This window comes from Vulpes lagopus, chromosome 5, assembly GCF_018345385.1.
Source record: "Vulpes lagopus strain Blue_001 chromosome 5, ASM1834538v1, whole genome shotgun sequence".
In the NCBI taxonomy this organism is placed as follows: Eukaryota; Metazoa; Chordata; class Mammalia; order Carnivora; family Canidae; genus Vulpes; species Vulpes lagopus.
In genome coordinates, this window is record NC_054828.1 from 10,436,601 (window position 1) to 10,456,635 (window position 20,035).

General features: G+C 54.7%; 1 protein-coding gene across 3 annotated transcripts; it reads right to left on the reverse strand.

Moving 5' to 3' along the window:
- Nucleotides 1–899: 899 nt before the first annotated feature.
- Nucleotides 900–20,026, reverse strand: PICK1 (protein interacting with PRKCA 1). Of its 3 annotated transcripts, none has more exons than XM_041757464.1 (13): nt 19,820–20,026; nt 19,477–19,574; nt 18,274–18,385; nt 12,508–12,636; nt 10,293–10,359; nt 9,167–9,256; nt 6,787–6,840; nt 6,216–6,278; nt 5,406–5,539; nt 4,917–5,009; nt 2,917–2,967; nt 2,229–2,373; nt 900–1,737 (listed from the first exon to the last, which is right to left on the reverse strand). In XM_041757464.1, the coding sequence occupies exons 2-13, from the start codon at nt 19,515–19,517 to the stop codon at nt 1,463–1,465; spliced, it is 1,254 nt and encodes a 417-aa protein (XP_041613398.1). In that variant the 5' UTR covers nt 19,518–19,574; nt 19,820–20,026; the 3' UTR covers nt 900–1,462. The 3 variants fall into 3 exon arrangements, with proteins under 3 accessions (XP_041613398.1, XP_041613397.1, XP_041613396.1); XM_041757463.1 differs by having other exon boundaries at nt 19,735–20,026; XM_041757462.1 differs by having other exon boundaries at nt 19,833–20,025.
- Between the last annotated feature and the right edge of the window lie 9 nt (nt 20,027–20,035).

The following is a 20,035-nucleotide window of genomic DNA, read 5'->3' on the forward strand; positions in this document are numbered from 1 at the left end:
GTTAGGGAGTAGCTCAGGGTTGCAGAGGCTGTCTGGAGTCCCGGCTGCTGGTTGCAGTCTGTGCCCTTGGCCTGTACAGTGGCTGCGGTGATCTGGCCTGGAGCTCCAGGGGACCCGCGGGGACTCCCAGTGACCACCCGTTCCTCCCTCCACTCTACCAGGCCTGCCTGGCAGCCCCCTTCAGGTTGCTGTCCACGACACGCAGTCAAAGCTGACAAGCTGAAAGCCACCCCTCCACCCCACTTTAGACCCTGCCCACCCTCCCAGCCTCTTGCCTCCTCCCCTTCTCAAGATGAGCGTGTATCATCCACTTTGAGAGTGGAAGGGCCACTGTCAGTTACACGGGGACCACAGGTGTGAACCGGGACTGCACAGCTGGCAGGACACACAGCCAGCCTATTTTGACCACTTTCACTAGGGTGGCCTCCCCTGGCCTCCTCCCACGGCCCTAGCGGAACAGGTGCGCCTGGTGTGTGTGTGTGGGGGGGCACCCCTAATGTTCTCTCCCCGATGCAGGGCCTGGAACTCCTGCCCCAGTGTCTGTCCTGCCCTTCCATATAAAGGCCGAGCTACTGGCCAGAGCACTGGCAGATCAAAGATGGGGAAGGACATCACAAAGCACAGCAAGCCCTGGAGTCTTTGGGACCTGACAGATTTAAGTCCAGATCCCACTCTGTCCCTGTACACAGAACGGCCCTGAGCAAGACACTTCTCTAGCCCTGGTCACCTGTCTGTAAATGGGGCCAATAGCGCCAGTTCAAAGAGCTACTGCAAGGAATAAGTGGTATCTATGAAGGGAATGTCAATAAATCTTGTTGCCCCCCCTCCCTCACAACCAGGGAGGCTGCAGATGGGGCGTCGAGGGGAGGAGGGTCTGAGGCCACTGCAAAGAGCCCGGCTCCATCTGGGTTTGTGTTTATTCAATACAGGCCCAGTGCCCAGCCCTTCCCCAGGGAAGTGGCTGAGCTAGGGGAATAAAATAAATAAAGGCCGCCGAGGTGTGAGTGTGGGCTAGGCTGGGGCCAGCCTGGGCTGAGGTGAGGGTGTACACAAGACACTGGACCCAACCTCGGCTGTCCACCCCCAGCCCCCCACTCCAGCAGGCTCCAGTGGTGGTGCCCACAGGGAACGGGTCCTGGACGTCCTGCCACCTCTAACCCCACCTCCTTTCCGTGCCCCTTCTCTCCTTCCTAAGGCAGTTCCAGAGGCCAAGCTCTCCATCTGGCTGGGAAGGTGGGGAGGGAAGGCGGAGCAGGCCAGTGTCCAGGTCCCAGGCCATGGGCCCAGGGCCTCTCCTGGGCAGAAGCCCAGGCTCGCTGTGCTAGGACAGAGGAGCAGGGAGGCAGGCGCCCCAAGCCAGCAGGCCTTTATGCGCCACCCTGTTCTGCAGCGGCCCCGCCCCAGCTCCCATGCTCTGTCCTCCCACTCACCCTACCCCCCAGATCCGCACCCCACGGGGCACTCAGGAGTCACACCAGCTCCCACCCTTGTCCAGGGGCCCGGCAGCCCCTCGTGCATCCCTGGACGGCTCCCCAGTAGCCGTGTCCTCGTCATCTTCGTCCTCTTCGTCCTCCCCGTCAGTGAACTCATCCTGGCTGAGGCCGTAGGCCAGCGTAGTGTGGGCCAGGTCCACCTCGATGGGGAAGACATCGGCATCACGCAGCACCGCGTAGCAGTCGTTGTAGTACTTGGACATGGTGGACACGAAGCGCTGCAGCTGGAACACGATGTCCTGGACTGGGGTGGGAGAGCGGGCCAACAGGCACCAGTGGAGAAGACCCGCCAAGGCCGCCTGGCCCTCTTCCTCCTAGGGGGGGCCCCCTTGCACCTCGCCGAGCCCGTATGCCCTGGGTGCAGGCAAGGCCAGGGCAGCCCAGGCCTGTGCACACCCATGATTCCCAGTTCCCAGGTCAGAGAGAGGAGCCCTGCCACGGTGGGTAGATTGGGGGCTGCACCCCATTGCACCCCATAGCAAGGACCAGGCCCACCCAAGCCAGACCCCAGGAAGGGGGATGCACTCCTGCCAAGGCTTTCCACCTTGGGTCAGCCCCAAAGGTCTGCCATGGTGGGGCTGTGGGACCCCACCTAAGGACCTTACCTCTCTGGGCCACGGTTTTCCCAGCTCTGAAATGGGGAGAAGATGGTACACATCCCCCAAACCCAAGGATTGTGTAGGGCTGGCGTTGGGCATGCCTCTCCAGCCCCCAGTGCCCACCTACTCCCCTCACCATGCTTCTGGTCCAGCAACTCCATCTTCTCCAGCACATCCTTGCGCATCTGGGAGAAGCGGGCACGGGCCTCCTGGCGACAGCGCAGGATCAGGCGATATTCATAGTTGCCAGTGCTCACGCGGTACAGGGGCTCCCCCAGGGCCTGGGGCAGGGGGGAGCACATCAGCAACCCAGCGGGGTAGGTGGACATACAGGGCAGGGAGGCTGCAGAGCCCACCCACCAGCTCACACTCCTGCACCACATAGCATTTTTCAAAGCTCCCATGGTTCCTCACTTCCGAGACACCAGTGATTGCCAAAAGCACTTAGTAATAGCTTTGTGAAAAACAAAAAAAACAAACTCTTGACAATTTAGTGCTAAGGTGGATCATGACATCAAAAATATTGAACATTTCCTCTTAGGAGTGAGGAAAGTCAGCTTTTTCCCACAAGAGCCTCACGAAGGCTGGGGAGTGGCCCCGCAGCAAGCCGGCCAGCGCTCTGAAGCCCAGGTAGATAGCCTCCCACCTTCAGAAACAAGAACCCGGCCAGACTTCTCTAGCCTCTCCCAGGTCAGCCTGAGCCACCCGGTACCCCTGGCAGACCAGGACACTCTTGGGCCACTGTGAGACAAGCAGGGGAAGGTCCATACACTCCAAGACCTTCCAGCACCGGGGCCATCCCCCAATCACCACTGAAAACTCACGATGCAGCTGTACTCCTCGTCATCCATTTCCTTCACCTTCAGGCAGTAGGACTGTATGGGACGGCGAGGTCACAGTGTCAGAGGGGCTCCACCTCCTGGATGCCCACCCTGATGCCACACTTCCACCCCACATGGTACCCCGCAGCCATGCCAGGCCCCCTGGGCCCTGCCTGCCCTCAACTAGGATAGGCTGACACTTGCCTCTCATGTGGGAGGGTGGCAAGGGCCTAAGAAACAGCCCAGCATTTCCCAAACTCAAGTTAGGAGAGATGGTCTGGGGAAAAAGGGATTCCATGGTCAAAAGAGCGTGGGAAGGTCGCTGAGGATTTATGGTGCACACAGGGATGCCAAAGGCTTTGGGAAGTCCTGCAGCAAAGGAATCTCAGCTTGCTTGGTGGAGCATCTTCCCTCAACTCCTTTGACCATCAGAATTTTTACTTAAACATAAAACTCAGTAATGTCCAGGAGTCCCTGGTGGCTCAGTCCGTTGGGTGTCTGACTCTTGATTTCAGCTCAGGTCATGATCTCAGGTTCATGAGCTCAGTCCCGCATCAGGCTCTACACTCAGCGTGGAGTCTACTTGAGATTCTCTCCCTCAGCCCCTCTTCCTACTTACATACTCTCTAAATACATAAAATCTTAAAAAACAAAACAAAAACCCAACTCGATCATGTCCCTTGGCACCCACTTTATAACCCACTGTAAAAGTGACCAAATAATCTCAAGGGGTCAGAGTGGCCCAGAGTAAGCACTCTGCCTACCCTGGGTACCCAAAGGCTCCCTGAGTGGGCAGGGTTTGGGCTACTGTCCAATTCCCAGTACCTCCCAGGTCCCTGGGCTCACGTCCTCAATCAGATATGACAAAGGTTCTGGCCCCTTCCTGCCTACCATCCTGTGGCTAATCTCTAGGTAGGTTCTCCCTCTAGCATGCCAGATTCATCCCTCCCGGGGGCTGGGGACTACTCACCCAGACTCACCCCTCCCTGAGGGCTGGGGACCACTCATCCAGACTCATCCGTCCCCGGGGACTGGGGACCACTCACCCAGACTCACCCCCACCCCGCCCCGAGGGCTGGGGACCACTCACCCAGACTCATCCCTCCCTGGGGGCTAGGGACCACTCACCCAGATTCATCCCTCCCTGGGGGCTGGGGACCACTCACCCAGACTCATCCCTCCCTGGGGGCTAGGGACCATTCACCCAGATTCATCCCTCCCTGGGGGCTGGGGACCACTCACTCAGACTCATCCCTCCCTGGGGGCTGGGGACCACTCACCCAGACTCATCCCTCCCTGGGGGCTGGGGACCACTCACCCAGATTCATCCCTCCCTGGGGGCTGGGGACCACTCACTCAGACTCATCCTTCCCTGGGGGCTGGGGACCACTCACCCAGACTCATCCCTCCCTGGGGGCTAGGGGACCATTCACCCAGATTCATCCCTCCCTGGGGGCTGGGGACCACTCACCCAGATTCATCCCTCCCTGGGGGCTGGGGACCACTCACCCAGACTCATCCCTCCCTGGGGGCTGGGGACCACTCACCCAGATTCATCCCTCCCTGGGGGCTGGGGACCACTCACTCAGACTCATCCTTCCCTGGGGGCTGGGGACCACTCACCCAGACTCATCCCTCCCTGGGGGCTAGGGACCATTCACCCAGATTCATCCCTCCCTGGGGGCTGGGGACCACTCACCCAGACTCATCCCTCCCTGGGGGCTGGGGACCACTCACCCAGACTCATCCCTCCCTGGGGGCTGGGGACCACTCACCCAGATTCATCCTTCCCTGGGGGCTGGGGACCACTCACTCAGACTCATCCCTCCCTGGGGGCTGGGGACCACTCACCCAGATTCATCCCTCCCTGGGGGCTGGGGACCACTCACTCAGACTCATCCCTCCCTGGTGGCTGGGGACCACTCACTCAGACTCATCCCTCCCTGGGGGCTGGGGACCACTCACCCAGACTCATCCCTCCTCAGGGGCTGGGGACCACTCACCAGGTACTCAAACTTCACATCCAGGTACTTCTTGATGGTGAGGCGAGTGTCTGGGATGGCTTTGTTGAGGTACGTATTCAGGTCTGTCAGCATCTGGAAGGGAAAGTGGAGGCAGACACCTAGTCCCAGGGGGCAGGGGCTGGGCTGGCTGGCATGACAAAGAACGGCACTGACCCATCAATCCTTCTAGTGGACTCAGGTGTCAAAGTCAAAGAGTGACAGACAAGTCAGTCCATTCAAGGTGAGAAGACAGGCTAGGCCAAGGGTAAACTGTAACTAAGATGGAGCCAGGGGCAGAAGAAACCAGCCTGGGGGTCAATGCTGAGTGAGGCCAGGGAGGCAGAGTGACTTACCACAGTCAGTCGTGCAGGTGACCATGCTAGAACCTGCACCTACATGTTCTGACTCCAGTACAGGACACTTTCTGCATGCCACACTGTCCCCTCTCTACCCTCACATGCTGATGCACACATGCCCGACACCACCTACCGGCTTGATGGTTTTCAGCAGCCGGATGCCGAACTTCTCGATGCTGCGGTGGGCGTCAGCAAACTTCACAAAAGCCTCACTTGCGGCTGGCTGGGGCTCCCGCACCCCAATCACAGAGAACACGTCCCCAAAGGCTGCAGGATAAGTCTGCCCTGAAGACTGTCCCTACCTGACCCCTTCATGGAGAAGCTGGGGATTCGCTGGGGAGAAGTGGGGCAAGGGGCATAACAGGCCGAAGGTGAAGGCCTGTATGAAGTCTATGTCCCCAGAGAGGTGGGTCTACACCCAAGAGAGCGGCCCTCATTCCCCAGAGTGATCAGACCACAGGGGAAGAAGAAGGCTCGGTCAAGGTTGGAGAGGCTGCTGTTGCCTGGCAGCAGAGCACAGGGATGTGGAGGCTGGGTCTAAGGCCAGCACTGCCGGCAGGAGTGGTGTGCACATTTCCTCGGTCTGGGATCATTTTCCCCACTGCAAAGTGGGGTTAACTCTAGCTGCCTGGCCCAGCCGGCAGTCTCGTAGAAAATGAGACCACAAATAAGGAAGCCTCTCCATGTTGTAAGGGGCAGAACGGGTTACACTGGACCCCACACACCAGCTGGTCCAGATGTTCCCTGCTGGCCCTACCTCCCAGCATCTGGACAAGGCCCAGCCCGAACCTGGCATGAGGTCGGATGCTGCGGTGTCTGCCTGAGCCTGGTGAGGAAGGGCCCTGGGAGGGGATCGGCCACACCCTCACTGCCTGGGGCAGCCCTGAGCTCAGAGGGGAGCAACGGTCTTCCCAGGGTCACACAGGTTTGGGGGCACCCTTACCCCGGTGTGTCTGTGACAGTTCGTAAAAGGCCCGGAGGAGGTTCTTGGTGTGTTCCGTCATTCCTGTAGGAGAGAGCCAACTGTAGGGGGATGGAGGCACATGGCAGGACCACAAGGGCCCCCAGGACATGGCCTCCACCCCCACCCAGAGGTCCTCACTGTTCCCACAGCCCCACTGGGGCCCAAGGTTGAGGGCTTAGCCGTAGCCCCAGTGCCACCCAAGAGGAGCCCCCATCAGACAAGAGATCCAGGACCTGGCAGGGGCAGAAGGTGACCAGGGCTTCCTAGGCGCTGCATCTTTGGGAGACAGTCAGATTCCAAGAGGCTCCCACCATGCTTGAATGTGCTATTATTTGAATTTTTATGGATATGTATTACTCTCATAATCAGGAAAAGTATGTCTTAAGAAGCTTTCTTCCTAAGAATTCCTAACGACCACAGTCCTAGAATCTCATAGGCCAGCATTCCTGCCCCTACTGCCACCATTTCCGAGCAGGGCTGTGAAGATCTACCCCAGGGCAGAGCCAGTGCCAGGTACCCCCTGGACAGGACCCGAGGGACCGCCTCTCACCTTTATACAGCTCAGCGGTCCGCTCCAGCTCCTCCAGCCTCTTGACAAGCCCGTCTGTGGGGGAATCAGAGAGAAGGTGGGTCCAGTGAGTCTATACGAGCACAGGGGTGAGGAGAGAGCGGGGTGGCCCAAGCCAGGCTTGGGAGGAGAGGCAGCTTCCAGAAGAGAACAAGGACTGGCACAGAACGGGGGTCCCAGGGAGGGGGATCTCAACTGGGCTCAGAAGTGTTCCATAGCAGCCCAGGACACCCAAACCAAAGGCCAGGAGGGGACAAGGAAGGCCGACCTTGGGCCACTCCTAAGTCCCCACTCCAGCAGGCTGGGGTACAGCAGATGGGCAGAAAGGTGATGATCATTTAGGCACTGCCAAAAGTCATCAGGAAAAAAGGATGGGTCCTCTCAAGGCCCGATCTGTGGGTAGTTCCTGATGGCCAGCCAAAGGCAGGCCCCATCCCAGTGGTCAAGGCCTCCGTACTTCTAACACAACCCCTGCCAACAGCCAAGGAGGCAAGCAGGCAGAGCTAAGCCGGGGAGATGAGTCGTTTTGACAACCCCAATGCAGGCATAACGCAGCCCCCTCCGCAGGAGAAGCAAATGTGACAGCTCAGAAGGGAGCACTGCTCAGGGAGGAAGAGCTGGCACTGGACCAGGCCTTGGTGATCAACATTCACTACTTAACAGAGGTTCTTCGAGCACCTTTTGGGTGCCGGACCCCATGTCAGGGCCACAGAATGACCTTAGTAAATGTTATCTACGTCATGCCCTCAAAGCTCATGGTCCAGCAGAGGAGACAGTGGCCAGGCACTGGGGGCTGTCAGGGGAGAGGTGGGCACAGCTGCTGCCTTGCCACAAGGGCTCAAAAATGGGAGCAACTGGACTGCTGGGGCCGGCATTTCAGATCAGGGAGGGAGGGCCCCTCCAGCAGTGAGGGGATGAGGGACCTCCCACCTCCCCACCAGGAGCGGGGCAGGGACTGTGCCAGTGGCTTCCTCACATGGTGGCCCCTCAGGGCAGGGCCCAACCTCACTGAGCTCCGGTGAGCTGTAAGCCAGGACCCATCGCCCAAGGCTCCTTGCCCATAGCTCAGTCCTTCCTCCATATGAGCCTTTGGGGTAGGGATTACTTTCTCATTTTCTGTGTAAAAGGAGGGACGTTGTGTCCCAAGGCACACAGCCAGGCACTACTCAAGGCAGGGTGCCCTCTAACCACCCCCACCCCATCTCCTGTGTTGACCTGGGTCAGGGTTTTCTGAGGAGGGGAAGGAGGTAGAAGCCAAGTCTGGGCAGAGACGGTGGGTGTGTGTCAGGTGGCAGCAATAGGGGGAGGAATGGGCTCAGTGGGCTCTGGCGGGGGGTGGGGGGCTGCGTTGAGCATCTCAGAGGTCTTTAGGAGCTTGGCCACTGGCTGGCCCCCAGGCACTGCCTCCCCAGAGCCCTGGCACCTGGCCAGCCTGGCAGGAAAGGAGCCACGTAAGCGCCATGCTGTTGTTTTTAGCTGGGTCATGGGACATCATGACAGCTTCAATTTTAGAAACCCTATTTAAGGCTGGGGAAATTGCAAGGTTTGGGGGGAAAAAACACAACAACCAGTTCTAATTTCATCTCAACGCATGGTAACTACAGTAACAGGGATTTATAGACACCAAGAAGCTGAGAATAGCAGCCACCACTTTTGTACGCTGCTTGGAACGCGCTCGGACCCCACCCCCACGTCCCAGCCAATGAAGCCCAGTGTGCCCAGTTGAGCCTACAACACATACAGGCATTTAAACCCACCCCCACACACGCAGAGCACAACTGCTATTTATAAACTCGGACTGGGGACTGTGGGGAGCAGGACCAAGTGTTTTACTGGCCACACGGGTGCGTGGGTGTGAGGGTGTGTGGCCCTGGCTTTCCCCCTGCCCCCACCTCCAGTCTTGGCCAGGAACCTCTGAGACAGGGGCAGCAGCGCCACCTCCTGGAGAAAGGCAAGGGCAAGGAGGGCAGTGCAGGAGCAGAAAGCCGGGGCCACACTTGACAAGAGGGCACATGGTGGCCGCCCCTGGCTCTGTGACAGCAGCTGGGGAGAATGGCGAAGGCATCAGCTCGGGGAGCTGGAGCTGAAAGGAGACACCTCTGCACTCTGCATCTGTCTCATCTGTGACCTGGGTCTGGAATCCTGGCCTGACCATGGGAGCCACTGGCTGCAGGATGCCTTAGCTGACTGCTGTGGATGCTCTCTGGGAGGCAGAGAGGCCTCTGGGAATGCAGATTGGTGACCAGTGGCCCCATGGGCAGCAGGAACCACGTCGGGTCCATGGGCAGCCATGGTGCCCCTTCCTCTGGAAGCCTGGGCCTGCGACCCCATCCCCGGGCCAGCTGGGCAGGAGAGGACTCACCATTGCACAGGATGGCCCGGCTCAGGCCCAGGGCATCTGCAGTCCCGGAACTCATGTTCTCTACCAGCCGATGCTTTACTTTCTTCAACACTGGGAGCAGGGGAAAAAGGGACTCAGTGATGGGGAGTGTGCAGCTGCGGCCTCAGGCACCCCTGCCCCAGCTCATCTCCTCATGGTGAATGACAGCAGGGGCTCAGAGGGCTGCCCTGAGCTCTGGTTCAGGGGTGACTGAAGCAGGGGGAGCCCCCATGGGGTTGTGCCAGGTCCCCTGCCCTATTCCCTCTCTGTGAGGGCAGTGCTGAGAACTGGAAGGAGGTAAGCATGTAAAGTGCCAAGAGGCGAACCAGGAAAGCCTCTTCTCCCTTCCATATCTGGGAGCAGAGCTGCCATCAGTAACCTCAGACCCCCAGACTCGGTTACCGTATACATGTTGTGTACTGAGTCCCTGGAAGGGACCAAAGAGGCTTATAAGGGAGAACCTCTGGGACAGACTGATCTTAGCCTCTCTCCCTAAAAACCAGGAGGTGACTGTGACCCTAGGGTGGAGGAAAAGTGTGCTGGGCTCCAGAGCTGAGAGATCTGGGTGTGCATCACCCAGGGGACATGGAGCCCTCTCTGGGCTCATGCCTTTATGTCGAATGAGGTGACTGGTCCAGAGGACCTCGAAGCTGCAGTGTCCAGCTCTAGAGTCTGAAGCTTCTACAGAACCAAAGCCCAGCCCTCCTCAGCAGGAGGCAACCTGTCCTAGGAGATGCCGTGGGAGGAAGGGCTGGCCTGGGACCCTCTGCCCAAGGCCTAAGGTCCAGTTCAGACCTTGAGCCTTCCTGGGAGTAGGCAGGTGGAAGAAGAGGCCAGGGCCAAGTAGGGGCATGCGTGGGCCTGAGGCACCATGCCCTAGGCATGACAACTCTAGAGCAGGGAGGTCCCAGGGCAGGTGGCCTTGGGAGAGAACTGCAACATGGGACAGAGTGAAATCAGGGACAGATTTCTTGGGTGCAGCTGCAGGAGAGCACCCCAGGTCCTTTGCATTGGTTTGGGCAAAAACCATGTAACACTGTCATAAAGACACAGAACAGGGCCAGGGGCTTGTGGGGCCACCGGGTGCCACTGCTCTGGCCCAGCTTACCAATGTCAAGGGACATGCCCTGCTTGGGGTCCGCCTGCAGCTTGTTGTAGTGGATCGTCACCTCACCCTGGAAAAGGACAGGCACAGTTGAGAGAGAGTCTCCTGGGTCCCAAGCCTCTTCCTTGGGGAAGCCTGTCTTCCCTGAAATCTGTGGTCATGAGAGCATCCTGAGCCCTGGGAAAGGCCCAGACCAACCATGAATTCAGCTATGCGGGGCCAAGGGCTGTGATGTGGCCCCGCTTTGTAACTGGTTTGTTCCCATGTCCCTCCTTGTCCCACGAGGTGCCAGGCCCTGGGGAACCAGCAAGGACAAGGGCAGAGACAGAGTTCACAGCCTGGTGGTCTCTGATGTCCTGAGGTCCAGTGAGGTCAGGGGCCCCACCCTTCCCCACGCCATGCTCCAAGCCCTTGCTTCACAATTTGCCCCACATGGAGTATCCATTGTGCTCTAATCACCCATGCTCAGCGGTGCCCCATTCACTCAACTAACACATCCATGCACTTTCTCTGTGCCTGGTGCTGGGACACCAAGGAGCATGTGCAGGGCAGCCCCAGCCCTAGGGCCCACACCAGCAAGGAAGCCAATGCAAACCACATTCTACAACTGGAAAAGAAGTGCCAGCTTTTCCTGAGAAGCCTTCCCTGATCACGTGAGGCCACCACGGTCACTGTCATCCATGCAATCCTCAGACCCCTTAACTCGGGACAGAATCCATTCAAATACAACATGGGATTTCAAAAGTGAGTTCTGAAAGGAAACCAAAATGATCTGACGCTGTCACAGTGAGGGGCAGAGGCAAAAAGCTCTCTCTCTCAGGCTGCACAAGAGTGTGTTGTGGGGCCCCAACAGGCAGCAGCCAGGGAAGCAGGACTCAGACCTGAGCAAATCCCTTCCTCCCTCTGGGTGCCAGTAAACGGGGGGGGGGGGGGGGGGGGGACAGGAGGACAGGGGACAGGAGGCCCTGCCCGCCACCCAAACAAGGGGGCTGGAAGACCCCTGGATTGATGTCCAGGCTGTGCACACATGTGAAGCGCTCTCGTCCTCCTGGGCACACAGAGAGCTGGCGTGAGGCAGGCTTCAGAGGATGGGCGCTGTGATGGGTACAGACGTGAAGTGTGAGGAAGGGGCCACAGGGGACACCCACCTCCCAGGTCTGTACCGGGATGAAACACTGTCCACCTGCTTCCCGACGTGCCACACCAGGACAGGAACATCCAGCCCCGGTAGAGTGGAACGGGAGAACAAAGAGGAGAAGGTGGAGAAGCAGCTGGCCCCAGGCTAAGGTAAGAGGGACTGGCAGGGATGCTGGTGCCAGGTCCCTAAGACATGGAGGATGGACATGGGGTGAGGAGAGGTCTGAAAGGATGGGGTGAGGGAGCTAGAATACTCGGCCAAGCTCAATTTACAATTGGGACCCTTGACTCTAGGACTCCAAGATCATCTACTGGCTTTGTGCATCCTTTGCTGTTTAGGTTTCCCAAGACTTACTAGCAGCTGAATCTCTAAGAAATGGCAAAAGGGCTCCATGTTGCTTCCATGAGTGGTCAGGACACTGCCTGCCATTTGTGGTGGTGTCAGGGGCTTGCAGGGCGAGGCCTCAGCTATAGCAGCTGGGGTGGGGTGTGGGGAGCCAAAGACAGGCCGTGTGTGATTGTGGTCTGCAGAACAGAAGACTGGCAGCTGGACAGAGCTGCCCCAGGCCTTCAGAAGTTTCCCTGGGGGACTGTGAGCCCAGGAGGACCCTGTGGACTGAGAACTCCTACAGAGATGGGGGGGGGGGGCTCCTCTTCCCCCCCACCCCTCCCAGACCCAGTATGGCCCAACCAACATTTACTGAGTGTCTACTGACCCCAGTACATTCACCTTGGACCTCCAGCTTCAGTTCTAGCCCTGAGTGGGGACACACTGGGTCACTGGGTCACCCTGAGGCATGGCTCCTAATCCAACAGCTCCCCTGGGGGCTGAAGGACAGGGAACAGAATGGTGCCCACTCTCCTGCCAAGGCAGCACAGTGGTCCGGGAGCACGAGTGGTATTTACTGACCAGATGTGGGAGACAATGAAGGAGGCCAGAGTATGGCCCAGACCCTGGTGTACTGAGGGGGCAGCAGACAGAGAGCCTGTCCCCCTCCAGGCCTATAGAGGGCAGGCTGGGTGCCATCGCAGTGGCTTGGCTGCCTGTGTCTCCCTGCCCCCCTAACCACAGCAGCCTTACCTTCACCTCCTGAATCATCTTTGCCACCTCCACCTTAGTTTTGCCTTTGATTGACCTGCCATTGACACCGGTGATCTCGTCGCCAGCTGCCACAGTGCCGTCCAGGGCTGCTGGGGTGTTGTCAAACACCTGTGGGTGCAAGGGAGGGCAGTGCGGGGGAAACAGTCATCCCCTGAACCGCAACTGAGCCTACCTTGGTCTAGACCTCACACACCCAACTGAGTGTATGCTCCTCCAAACTCAGTTAATAGATTTTCCGCCAATGCTGTCCTGGGCTGACTTGAAGCCCCAAAGCACCTCTGGTCAGTTCCTGTGCCTCATCTCAGTCCCCAAAGAGTAAGGACTCCACTGTGCATGTGAGACTCTCCTCCCAACATGGTCCCTTCAACAGGGTCCACACTCACTGAGGCGTGAGGCTAGGTGTGCCTGTCAAGCACACATGTGCAAGTGCTGCTCAGGGCAAGGGGGAGGCAGGACACATCTGCATATGCAGAGATGGACAAGAACACAGAAATCATGGCCAGAAAATGGCCACCAGGACAAACATCTGACACTGCCCTCTCTCTACTTCATCTTCAGCTGCTACATTTTCTACATAAAGTACGCAAAAGGAACAACTGGTAACTTTTCATATACATAATGTCATGAGGAAGGAAGAAATTGAGATGACAGTTTCTTTCTGTTAACCTTCCAGAATCACACTAAAATACAATTATTACTATTTTTTAAAGACTTACTTATTTCAGAGAGAGAGAGTGTGCATGTGCACATGCACAAGCAGGCAGAGGGGCCGAGAGAGAGAGAGAGAAAGCGAGAAAGAAGCAGACTCCCTGCTGAAAGTGGAGCCTGATCTCATAACCCTGAGATCATGACCTGAGCTGAAATCAAGAGTCGGACGCTCAACTAATGGAGCCACCCAGGTGCCCCAATATATATATATATATTTTTTTTAAACGGTAAAGGAGATAATGAGAGGTTATACCTGTCCTTGGAAGATGGACAGTGGGAATCCAAGGCCTATGGAAGGACTTTAGTAAGAGAGATCTAATCCTTGCTGGAAATTGCCAGTGGGTTAGAAAGTGGACCTCTGGAGACAGCCACGGTGGGTGGAAAGCAAGGTGCAGAAAGTAGGGAAAGGACTCAACTCCGGGCTCCTCCATCCACAGGGCTGTCCATCATTACCCCTTTTCTGTGAAAGATGGAGGTGGTTTCCCCAGAGAAGCTCTGGACTCAGGCCTAGGGACCAAGGAAGGCAGGAGAGAGGCAGGGGACTGGAGAGATTTGGGTTTAGCAAGTTCCAAAGCCCCCTCACCCCAGTGGGGCCCCAGAATGCCAGCAGCCAGGCTTACTGCCCTTCCCCACAGGACACTGGAGGCCCCTGTCCTCAACAGCTTGACACAAAGGCCCATCTATGCAGACACTGGGAGATTCCCCCATAGTTCACCCCACAGGGAAGTCCCCCGGACATGGCCTGTGCACAGATCTTCAAAACACTAGTAGTACATGGCTGTGATGATTCACTCATCCTATAAAGAAAGGCGAGGATTACCGGGCACTTAAGAAAAGGATCCCATATAAAAAAATACTTACACAGAAAAAGGGAACCACAGGAAGCAGAAACAAAGCAGGGGTGATACAAAGAAAACCATAATTAATGTCTTCGAGGTGATTAGAAAAAACTGGAAGATGTAAAAGGATCGACTCAAAAATAAGAGGGGTGACTGGATGGCTCAGTCGGTTAAGTGTCTGGCTTTGGCTCAGGTCATGATCCCAGGGTCCTGGGATAGAGCCCCGTGTCTCATGTCTTGGGCTCAGTACCCAGCAGAGAGCCTTGCTTCTCCCTTTCCCTGTGCCCCTCTGCTTGTGTGTGTGTGTGTGTGTGCACGCACGCGTGCACACACACACATGAGCGTGCACTCTCTCAAATAAATAAATTCTAAAAAAAAAAAAGGAAAGATCTTTTCGAAATGCAAAATGTAACTGAAATTTACAATGTCAAAGAAGCTATGAAACCAAGCCAAGGAAAATGAAAATGACATGGACAATCAGAAAACAAGAAAAATATTAGAAGATCAATTCAGAAAGCCCAACAGAAGTCCCAGAAGTCCCACAAGAGGGAACAGAAACCAGAGAGCAAGATCCCATCAACGAGCTAATACTAGAAACTTCCAGGGCAGAGAAAGACATGAGGTTCCTGGAGGGACGCGCCCTCTGAGCTCCAACGCAACAGACAGACAAGGGCCTGTGCCAAGAGCCATCATCATGAGCCTGCAGGATGCCAAGAACAAAAGGAAACTCCCGAGTCTTGAGAGATCAAGGATAAAACACATTACAAATAAAGGGTCACTGATCAGAGCACCATCAGACATAACAGTGCTGACGGCAAAAGATAATGAAAGGATGCCATTGCATTTCTAAGTGAAAATTATTTTCAAACTTGCCTTTTTCTTGGGGGGGGGTGGGGGGAGTCATTCTTGAATTTGATTTGCCGAAGTCAATTGGAAGGGATATGAGAATAACAACAAAGACGGGATAAGGGCATTTTCAGAGACTCAAACTCTCAAAAAATGTACCTTCATGCAGCCTTTTCCAGAAAGCTACAGGGGGATGTGCTCCACCTCGATGAGGCAGTAAGCCGAGAAAGACAGCTCCTGTCCTGCACAGCAAAGGAAACAGTCCACAAAACTAAAAGGCAACCTACACAGAATGGGTGGAGATATTTGCAAACGACATCCGATAAAGGGCTAGTATCCAAAATATATAAAGAACTTATTAAACTCAACACTCAAAAACCAAATAATCCAATTAAAAAATTGGCAGAAGACATGAACACACATTTCTCCAAAGAAGACATCCAGACAGCCAATAGACACAGGAAAGAATGCTCAACATCACTCATCATCAGGGAAATACAAATTAAAACCACAACAGGATATCACCTCACATCTGTCAGAATGGCTAAAATCAACAACATAAGAAACAGAGTGTTGGTGAGGATGTGGAGAAAAAGGAATTCTCTGGCACTACTGGTGGGAATGGAAACTGGTGCAGCCGCTCTGGAAACAGTATGGAGGTTCCTCGGAAAGTTAAAAATAGAGCTACCCTACAATCCAGCAATTGCACTACTGGGTATTTACCCAAAGAATATAAAAATGCTAATTCAAAGAGATAGGTACACCCCTAAGTTTACAGCGGCATTATTTACAAGAGCCAATATATGGAAGCAGCACAAGTGTACACTGGCTGATGAATGGATATAGAAGATGTGGTTTATATATACAACGGAATGTTATTCGACCACAAAAGAGAATGAAATCTTGCCATTTGCAAAGACACAGATGAATCTAGACAGTATAATGCTAAGCAAGATAAGTCTATAAGAAAAAGACCATATGATTTCAGCCATTTGTGGAATTGAAAAAACAAATGGGTAAAGGGAAAAACATAGAGAGACACACACAAACCAAGAAACAGACTCTTAACTAGAGAGAACAGGGACACCTGTGGGGGGCTCAGTCGTTAAACATCCAACTCTTGATTTCAGCTCAGGTCACAATTGCAAGGTTGTGAGATCGAGCCCCACATCGGGCTCCACCCTCAGCAGGGAGTCTGTTTGAGATTCCCTCTCCCTCTCTGCCCCTTCCCCCGATGCTTTCCCCCTCTTTCTCTCTCAAATGAATAAATAAACCTTTAAATAAACAAACAAAAACTTTAGAGAACAAACTGACAGTCACCAGAGGGGAAGGGGGAAACAGGTGATGGGAATTCAGGATGGCACTTGTGGGTGATGAGCACCAGGTGATGTGAGGAGGTGTTGGATCACTAGGATGCACACCTCACACTAACATCAATTACACTAACTGGATGTTAGTGTAGTTAACAACATGTTATGTAGTTAACCATATGTTAACTAACTGGCAGCAAATTAAAGACTTGAAGGAAGGAAAGAAAGAGGGCTCCTGGAAGTAGGGGAGCCCCAGAGAGGGAAGGGGAGGCACAGTGGGACAGACTCCAGAAAGATGAGGGCAAACAGCTGCCTGAAGAAAGGTAGTGAACGTCTAAAGAGAATGCAAATGGAAGAAACCCGAGAAACCTGTTCAAAAAAGAAAAGACTGAGTTAAGAGAAGAGACCAGAGGCTCCTCAGAAAGTTAACCACAGAGACACCATATGAGCTGGCACCCTGCTCCCACTCTCAGGTACACACTCCCTAAAAATGAAAGCATGTGTACACTCAGAACATGCGCGTGCATGTTTACAGCAGCATTCTTCATAACAGCCAAATGTCCTTCAAATGAATGGATGAACAATTGTGGTACATCCACAAAAATGGAATATTCGTCAGCCATAAAAAAAATATGCCAATACTGGAATGAAACTCAAAAACATTATGCTCAGTAAAAGAATCCAGACCCCAAAGGTGACATGTCAGACTCTTTTTATATAAAATGTCCAGAAAAAAACAACCTATATAGTAACCAGATTACCCATCTAAAATAACCCTCTGCCTCTCCCCCTGTCAAATAAATAAATCTTTAAAAGGGGGGGGGGTGCAACAGTGGGTGCTATTATTTGACACAGGCCTTCTAGTACTCTCGACTTGTTCAGAGCAAGTCAGATACGCTTTGATAAAAAATAATTCAATTTTTAAAAACCAAATTCTATTATTTTATAATCGCAGTTTGTTCTACACAAACCCAGCCCCCAATGGGTGAGAAGGGGGAGGTGGCAGGGACCAAGCAGGCATGTAGCAGGGGGGTCCAGGCCTGGGCAAGGCCTCCTTAATACCTCCTGGGTCAGAGGAGGCCAAAAGCTCGTGAAGGTAGCACCCAGAGTAGACCAAGCTACATCCCGGGAATCTCTGTCCTCAAGGCCCAAAAGTGACTCTTTTGCAAGATTCTCAGAGAGACAGCAGTTTCCCATCTGCCACCAATGGCTACTGAGCTGAAAAAGCAGGAACAGAGTAGAAGGCAGGTCACATTTATGTCTGTGGCAAGCTTCCTTCGGAGCCTACAGAAAAACCAGTGACTGACCCGTCACAAAGTAAAGAAAACTGTCCCCACTGCTCAGAGTCACAGCTGATAGAATGTCACCAAAGCAGCTTCATCTACAAGAACCACAAAAATGTTCACTGGCAGAGTGTCTCGGGGACATGAACAACTGCTAGGTACAAAACAACATTTTCTACTTTGTATTTATTAAATGCCGGGCAATGTTTGGGGCATTCTGGTTAATCCTCATAGTGACCTACACATTTTACACTCTCACTTGCCAGATGAGGAAGCTGAGGCCCAGAGAGCTTACCAAGTAACTCGCTGCTGAGCAGGGAGGCTTACATTTGGGTTCACCAGGCCACTAGCATCCCATGGACTTGCAGACTTTCCACTAAAATTCACATTCCACTTGCACCAGTACCCCAGGCTGACAGTTTTGTGCATTTGACCCTCTGACATATGTTGTACTTGGTGCTGACAGCAGTGAAAAAGCAGGCTGAGATCCTGTCCTCACAGTGTGGTGTCTGGCTAGCAGTGAGATAGAGGACGACGAATGGGCAAACCCATGATTACAGATGGTGAGCGGAGCTGAGAAGGGAAGGAGCGCATTGATACAACAGAGAACAGGGTGCATCTACTGAGGGCCATGCTCAGGAAGGCCTCTCTGAGGAGTTCAGGCCTCAGCTCCGCAGTCAGGAAAATAAGCCTGCCCCAGGGGAGGGAGGTGGCTCACCCCTTCTAGGACCTTACCCCCACCTCCAAAGCACCCAGTACCTGGACAATATAGAGGCAGGGGCAGTACTGGGCCCCTCCTCCGATGCTGATCCCGATCAGGTTCTGAGCATCCTTCTGTAGGGTCACCTTCCCAGGCACAGTAGGGATTCCACTAGAAAGAGAAGCACATGTGGCTGAATCTCCTGGGAGGATTCCTTAAAGGGGACGAGGAAGGAAGCCCCTGAGAGGCTCCAAGTGCTGGTCAGCTTTTTCTTTTCTCAATTGGCCAAAAAGACAGTGTCTGGCACTGGCACATGTGCAGCTCTTAGGAGTCCTGCAGATGCAGGATCAGATCCCAGCTCTGCCACTGACCATCTACAGGACTTGGATAAGTAAGTCACCTCTGTGCATCTCAGTTCCCTCAGCCATAAAATGGTATGGATGGAAATGGCTTGCTACTTGATGAAAATTCTTATAAGAAAGCACACGAAAGGCACTTAACACCAGCCCAGCCCAGAGCAGGCACTCCATGAAAACAGATTCCCCCTTCCCTCTCCTTCATCCTGCCTCTGAGGCCTGATACAGACTCTGTCCTTCTCACCTTCTCAGGCACAGGTGGAACATTATGGCCACCTGCTCCAGGAAGCCTTCTCCTCTTAAATTATCCATCACCCATCTCTCAGTTGCTCTGCTCAATTACCTCTCAATTTTCAGTATAAACCAGCACTTGTTTATGTTCTGTGGTCAATATTTGCCTTCATTCACTTATTCATTCAACAAACCAGCAACCTACTGATGGTGAGTCGAGCACCATACTAAGTGCTGAGGATGCAGGCAGTGGACTGATGGAGGGCAGATTTTAGTTGAGAGACTAACAATTTCTGAAAATCTGTCCTACTAATTATACTGGGAAGGAAAGTATGTTTACAATACTCCCATTCACCTTCAAACCCTGGCTCCACTGCCACCTCCTTTTTGAAGCCTTCCCTGAACACCCCAATCAAGAGACTGCTCCTCTGCTCTCTCCTTGTAGCCAGGCCATTCTCCATTAGTACCCACGTGGCCCTGACTTGTCATCTGCTAGGGTGTCCGCAGCCCCCTACAGATGGAGAGCTCCTGGAAGGGCAGGGTCCATTTCTACTATAGAACAAGACCTACTTAACCCCCGCTGAGAAGCAAGGGTCTGTGGAGCTGGGAAGTCTGGGGATCTGGAGGCCCCGGGGCTCGTGCATTCCTGGGACTTGGAAGGAACAAAATACTCACAGTTTATCCTCCTCGATGTCATAATCCAAGTCTGCAAACATGGTTCCGAGAGTTGAGGTGGGCTGGCTGACTGCCCAGCTCGGCAGGGGAATGGGGAACTGGACCAGGGAGAGAAAAGAGCGTAGGGTTCAGGGACCCGAAGTGCCTAGATGTCAACCTCCACCCGGGGGATACGGGGAGAGCCAGACCCTCCCCTGTCCCTCTGGACGGTGGGGGTAGTCCCCGAGGTTGGGGGGCGGGAAGGTACGGGATTCTTACTAGGTAGAGGGGGGAGTTCCACGCCAGGGCGGTGAGCTCACACCCCAGAGCTCGCCCCACGGATCTCCAGGCCCTTGGGAGCTACCTCTGTCGCTCACCGGAAGCGTCGGTCCCACAGCCGGGTCCAGGCCAGGCTGGCACCTGAAGCCACCTGCCGTTCCACCTGTCGGCGGCCGCGACTGTCGCGTCACTTCCTCTTTTACGCGGAAGTCCCGCCTACCTGACCACCCGGGTATTGGACCCAGTTCTTGCAGACAACCCTCCCTCCCTCGCTCCGGGCTCTCCCAGAACCAGAAAAGAG

Bases quoted from the DNA above. Each gene is read 5' to 3' on its own strand.
- PICK1 (XM_041757464.1), bottom strand. From the start codon at position 19,517: ATGTTTGCAGACTTGGATTATGACATCGAGGAGGATAAACT. The intron at 10,360-12,507 runs GTAAGGCTGCTG...GTCCTTTTCCAG, and splicing joins AGATGATTCAGGAGGTGAAG to GGTGAGGTGACGATCCACTA. The intron at 5,010-5,405 runs GTAGGTGGTGTC...TTTCCCTTCCAG, and splicing joins TGCTGAAAACCATCAAGCCG to ATGCTGACAGACCTGAATAC.